The following is a 6,734-nucleotide window of genomic DNA, read 5'->3' on the forward strand; positions in this document are numbered from 1 at the left end:
TAAAGTAATTTTTCTTGAACTAATAATATTTCCATTTGCATGTATATTAAATACAATCTTCAATTGAAAGTTTCAATAATAATAAACCTTTTACACAAATTAAATTTGAGTGACCTTCAATACTGTTATCTTCAAAGAAAATTTAATTTGCCTAGTCTTAGAGATGACTGGACCAAAAGAACAACAATTCAAAATACCAACCTTGATAGGGGAAGTACAGAGTAACGGAGGCTGCTCTCTTCCACTCTCTGGCTCACAGACAGAAGTACTGAAGAAAAGCAAAGATAAAAAAACAGAAGAAGTGTCATTTTTGTCTATCGAATCACAGACTACAAAAATAACCAACATGTGGTAGATTAATGTTTCAAGCAATATTAATGTTTTTTTAGAAGTAGCTTAATAAGCCTTTTAATCATCATCATAATCACATTGTTAATACCTTAATAAGCCATAGAAACAACTTTGTAAAATTTTTAGGCACATCCCCTAATGTTTAAAGGCAAAAAAGAGAAGAAAAGCAGCAATCTTTGAAGGATACCTTCAAACCGAGAAGGTTAGGAGAAGCCTTGATTTAAGCTGCATCGTGAAGGGCCATTGTAGCTCTGTGTACGGAAATCTTAGAGAGCGGATGCTCCCCATGTACCCATCAAAGTATATCAAAGAACTCAAAAATATCTCACCTTATGAATCATAACCCTTGTGAATATTATAATCAGCTGAAGCAGCCGGAATCGAAGCATTCAAAAGATAAGAAGAGGTTCAAAGTTTCAACCTTTACCTTCTTTTGTCGACCTTCGTTGCTCGGGCAAGGAGAGAAGAGGGCCTGAGCTCGCCGTTTCCGCTGCCTCCGTTGCTCGGGCGCTGAGCCCTCGAGCTCCTCCTCGCTTCATCTCCTCATCCTCGGCTCGATTGGGGAGGCGAGAGAGCGAGCAGCTGAGGATTTTGAGAGGGGGGAGATCTGGATGGATTCAGAGAAAGAGAGAGGGTTATTTTGGTTGGAATATAGAGTAACCCTTTGTAGATCCAACAAGACTGAACTTATGATCTAGGTTAGTTAAAGCATAGCCTAGGCCCACTTTACCAATAAGACTGATATTTTCAAGACTAGTTTTATTGCACGTGCAATGCACGTGGTAAATTTTTTTATTATTTATTATAAAATTTTAAAATTAATTTTGGGAAATATTTTTTTATTAAATTATTGAACGTAAGCAATTTATCAAACACAAAGACATAAACTAAAGTTTCTATATTTGAACTATAATTTTTCATTTAGTGCTTGATTGGGTGATAGTACACTTGTTGCACTATAACTATCTTGTATTTCTTTCTGTTAGCATCAGCCATAGTGCCTCCGTTCTTCTAGTTTGCATCATTATCAACAAATTTAAGTCTTGTTAACCTATTGTTTTGCTTCAAAAGATTGTCACTGTTCTTTTCATTGAATGGCTTGTCAAGCGAAACAAGCCCCTTAAGCACAGATTGAATTGTCGAGTTGTCTAAACCATGCTGTAATTTATCATTAGGTCGCGAAGTTTGGTTGCTTCCGAATTTATTGTTTCTTTATCTTTTTCCTTTCTATTGAATAAAAATAAATTTTCCATGATCATCGATCACAACTATACCTCGTAGGATTCTTACTGGCTTACAAAGTTTTTGTCTCGTTGCTTCTAGTAGAACAACCAAATATGCGGAAAAGATTGCTGGTGCCATGGAAATAGGCATGTCTTCATTAATCCAATTTTTTGTAGCAATGTGATAATTTGCGCTAACAAGAAACAAATACATGTAAGAATCATTGGCCACCCGTTGTCAATCACCACTAAGATAGCATTCAAATTTGCTGAAAATTGAATCATTTTCATACAGATCGCATAACTGTTTTAAATTAGACAATCAATAAAATATATATATTAGACTACAACTTATTATCAAAATGAAAAATAAAAAGAAGAAGAAACTCAAAGGTGTAGCATCCAATGTTACTAACAAATTTAGAATGAAATACATAATTGTCAATAGTATTCCCCTTTGGCCTTAAATATTCATTGACCTGGAATGTTGCAACTGGACCACTGTGCATGCTTATATCCCATAGCTGAAATCAGTTACAAGCATATTTAAAAAAAAAACTTAATAATGGAAACAGTTGATTCTCAAAATTGCACAAGGATTGTAACATGGATATCAAAAGCTCATTGCTGATTATCCTCAAAAAAGAAACAATTGAAAACTTGAAGATAAACGACTAAAAAAAACTATAACCTTAAGAGGCATGTAATCACGACTGAGAATGTGTCTTCCATCCTTTCCAAATTTAATATCTTAAATTGACGCAATGATCTCAGTGGGAAAAGATCTTGAACCTGGTGCTTCATGCTACTTAAACCTGGAAGTACATGCAATTAGCCATGACATTAGCAAAGAAGCAAACAACTCAAAATAACAATTCAGTAAGTTTTTATTGAAACAAGAAGTCCACCCAATTACATGTCACTGTATAAAAGTTGAAAGCAAAAACAATAGATCACTTACAACATTGAGTGGTTATCACACAGTGCTGATTGTCGCAAATCAATAAGTCGTATAGAACCCTTAGAGCTACTATATGCTAATGTGTTATAGTGCGTAGGATGGAATTCTCCGGATGTTAACACCTTTTGGAAACAACCTAAAAGTCTTAAAATGACGGGTAACAATTTTCAGCATGCCAAAGACCTCTGCCATTTACAGCCGTATTAAACATGAGAACTCCAAAAAGTTGGGTTTACCTATGTCTAAGCACTTGGAATAGTAAAAATTGTAATTGAGAAACAAATTTCCATTCATGTTTCAAAAACATCTGACTTGCACTTAGAATATCTGAGGTCAGATCCTAGGACAATGCTGAACATAATCCACAAATGAGAGGCATATATGAATCTATGACCGTTAAATAGTCCGTTACAGTTATGGACTGAAATAGAAGTGCAAGGCATGATGGTTATGAGTTATGTTTATGTAAATGTTTGTGCATATAATCAAGCATGCACAACATGTACAAACAGCAGTAACCATCGCGTTCATCCAGATTATGCATGTGTATGCCAGCATACTTGCACCATAAAATCTTTGGTGAATGACAACATATTGCGGGTAGAATGGGAACTCCAGTGCTACAAAACGTGTGAATTGCATATAAATAGAAACTGATTCATTGAATCTAAAGCCAAGACAACAGATGAGTGATAACAAGGTAAGGCATATGCATTCACAAGATAGTGATGACAACATATGAACTACTAACAAATTTAAGCCATAAGACTTCTTCAACAGTGGTATCAACAAAAGAGACACAGGGCGAGTAACTACTCGAAAAGTTTGGAACAAATGAATAGAAAGTTAGGACGTAAGTCTTCATAGGAATATGCTAATGAGGAAAAATATGTCTGGCACCATAAATTAGTCACTGATATGAACTCTCCAAAAGATTTACCTTCTGTTCCTGACAATTGACAAGAATTCTAAAAATGCTGTTAGGATTTGTTCCAGCATCTGAAAGTCCACGCAAGAGCAAGCTAGGATTAACTTTCCATAAATGATGGAGAATGCTGTTCTTCATAGGATAATTTTTAAAAATAGGGAAAACAGCGGAAGATACTTCGTACTGGAGGAGATTATAGGCAGACTGGAAAAAACAAATGAAGCAATTTTTTTTATCAGCATCAACTGGAGTGCAAAGGTAAAATGGATAAACAAAACTTAAACCCTAGGAAAAAAGGTTCACCTACATTAATCTGAGCAACTCCAAGATGTAAAACATTGGAAAATTGATTAAGAGGGTGCTCAATAATTAACCGGACAGGGCGTGCATGGCCACTCTCAGCTAATTGGCATAATACATCCAAAAGGTCTATGCAGGACCATGCCTGATTACCAACTCCATTATAAAGATTAGTTGAATCTGTGTATGTCTGAGAAAACAGTCAAACATTAGCCAGATGTATCATAAAAAGCAAATTATATGACACTTAAACAAAAATTACCAGGTGCCTTGAACAATGTGCAAATGTAAATACATCAGGTGGTGCAGACACAGCATGTCTCAGAAAAGATAATTGTCCCTCTGCATTCTGCCAGATTGAACCAGAAATAGCATGTAGGGGAAAACACGTTGCAGACAACTAACAAGCAATAAATTTCTGGTGTCTGAAACACATAAAGAGAGAGTTTGATAAATGTGACGATTCATGTAAAACCATTCGAATATAAGACAATTTTCCATGTAACCTAACCATGTAAGAGTATATTTGCAAGTTCTAAGAAAGATAGGACTAAAATCTCATCATAATCAAAATAACAGGTTGGAACATGAACCCATATGGTAGTAAAGCACAGAAATGCATCTCTAAATTCCAATATCTTCCTCATATAAAATAGATTGCAATAAAAGATCAATGAGTTAGTTTCGTGCATATATGTGATATATGTTCAAAGACTTCCACAACATGTCAACTAATTTAGAGTTTGAAAAGATAAGAGTCTTGGGTCCTTGTTACCATGTAAGTTGATTCAACACGAATCACAATGTAGGAAGCGTAATGGATAATTGCCTTCAGAAAACATTAAGAAAGACACTATTACATAATTATGTTTACTGATGAAACAAAAGTTTCTTTTCATTGCAACCATCACAATCGATTAGTTGGAAATAGAAAGTCACCCATATGATAGTGCAATTTATTGTTGTCATAATCGCTGTATTATAGCATAGGTTTATGTATATTACTAAACCAGGTGGAAGTCATACAAGAATTGCATTTTTTTTAAATAAAAGCCAAGACAACTATCATCCTATGAGAAATTATCAATCCATTTCAATTAATAAACAGATTAGCCATAACATTGAGACAATTGCAAGGTTAACACTAATTATATGTTCAAAATTCAAAGTCCAAAAATACATATTAAACTTTTAATCTAACATAACATTTATTTTCATGGTACATTCTTGGCATATTAATATTATTAAAAAGTTTTACAACTTCAAGATCCACAAGTTTCCCATAAAAATGAATAGCAAATGGAAGCACTAATGCAGCTATGCTAAATATTTATGAATGAAAGATAAAATTTAGTAATTGCTATAAAAAAAATCTTTGATCTCAATTTTAGCAGACATCACAAGAGAGGGGGGTGGGGGGGAGGAGAGAGAGAGAGAGAGAGAGAGAGAGAGAGAGAGAGAGAATTAATCATTTCATTTGGCACCAACTCATACAATAGGAGATATGACAATATAATTCATAGAAAGAAGACGTTGGAAGGGTAGATAAAGAATATATTGGTATGAAGCTATAAGATCTACAAGGACAAAATCCTAAAGCAAGATAAGCTAAACTGCAAACACAAATGAAACATTTGAAACGTTGATCCAAAAGGACAAATTCTAATACTTGTATTGAAATATGTCAAGGAATAACCCACTTGCATTAATTTTTCACCATGGTTCACTTTCATTACATCAATGAACTTGCCCGGAGTTGCTTATGTTGAGCTAGTTGTTAACTCACTTCATTTTGAACAATGTACAATTTAACTATGTATAAAGTGTAAATCCATCCATCATGAATAGTTCTATGCATACAACATGTTCTTCTTCTTCTTCTTTTTTGGATGTAATGCAAGAATTTCTCTGTCAACTTAAGCCTAACATTCAAATACACATCAACACATAAAGCACTGAAACAAATATCATTTGACATGCGTTCACAATTACGACCTCGATTTTGATATCAAAATGATCCAAAAAAGATGAAGTTAAAAATGAAGGGAGAGAGGCCTAAAAGAAAATCCCCCTTCAGTGTACACCTAGGGTTTGGTGTGACAAAGGGAATAAAAAAATGGAGGACAACCAGCAAAGAGGCCTGCAGAAAAAGCTGGGGGTGAAGACTTCATGATTTAGTGTTGGGGTCTATCCGCAATTAACCCTCTCCTTAATGTATATTGATGAATTAACATGAATTAGATCACATTTTAGCATATATTTATTAAGATACTTGCTGCTGTAGTAATGAGTATGACAGTGTTGTCAATTCTAAAAGGATCAGCATCATTGAGTCATGATATTATCAAATTCTTTTCTTTTGTATATAGAATCATTGAAGATGCAATGCTTTCATGTCTTGCCTTTTAAACTAAGATCACCTTCAAATTACCAAACAGGGCAAATGACATTTATATTGGTCCCTAGGTGAATCTTTCATGGTTTTTAATTGAAATAGAAATGTGAGCGTTGAATGTAGAGTACAACTTTTTATTTTATTTTATTTTTTCCACGGGTATTCTGATGCTTCATATTATTATCACCATATTTTAGTGGATTGCCCTAAAAAAACCGTACGCATTCATTAAAGGATATATGCTTATGTTTGAGTATATATGGGTTTGGTGCATGTTTGGCAAATGGTCAAAGTGACGTCTAACACTTTGATGTTTTAGCACCCTGTTGCTTTAGTTCATTTGTACGAAATGTATCAAGCAAACATCAATCAAGCACTATATGAGTACATGAAACAGAGAATCATTGGACATATTTAGAAACCAAATGGGTCCAAACACATCTCTTTTTTCCTTTCCTCTACTTCTCTGGTTACACACCAGATATCCTCAGCAATCTACAAACCTTGTTAAATTAAACATCGTATGTAAGCAACAACACAGCCATAACTTGTCATTACAAAGTTAAGAAATCAGCA

The 6,734-nt window shown here is 34.3% G+C and overlaps 1 protein-coding gene across 5 annotated transcripts; it reads right to left on the minus strand.

Annotated features, from left to right (window-relative positions):
- Positions 1-187: 187 nt before the first annotated feature.
- LOC109828496 lies at positions 188-6,181 on the minus strand. Of its 5 annotated transcripts, none has more exons than XR_002243722.1 (7): positions 4,026-6,176; positions 3,771-3,953; positions 3,476-3,667; positions 2,266-2,389; positions 1,626-2,098; positions 779-958; positions 188-268 (listed from the first exon to the last, which is right to left on the minus strand). XR_002243722.1 is itself a non-coding variant. In XM_020395479.1 (3 exons), the coding sequence occupies exons 1-3, from the start codon at positions 1,723-1,725 to the stop codon at positions 541-543; spliced, it is 420 nt and encodes a 139-aa protein (XP_020251068.1). In that variant the 5' UTR covers positions 1,726-1,773; the 3' UTR covers positions 495-540. The 5 variants fall into 5 exon arrangements, 1 of the variants encoding a protein (XP_020251068.1); XR_002243719.1 differs by having other exon boundaries at positions 211-268; positions 539-958; positions 4,026-6,181; XR_002243721.1 differs by lacking the exon at positions 188-268 and adding an exon at positions 495-696.
- Positions 6,182-6,734: the final 553 nt, after the last annotated feature.

Source organism: Asparagus officinalis, unplaced genomic scaffold, assembly GCF_001876935.1.
Source record: "Asparagus officinalis unplaced genomic scaffold, Aspof.V1 AsparagusV1_Un1820, whole genome shotgun sequence".
NCBI lineage: Eukaryota > Viridiplantae > Streptophyta > Magnoliopsida > Asparagales > Asparagaceae > Asparagus > Asparagus officinalis.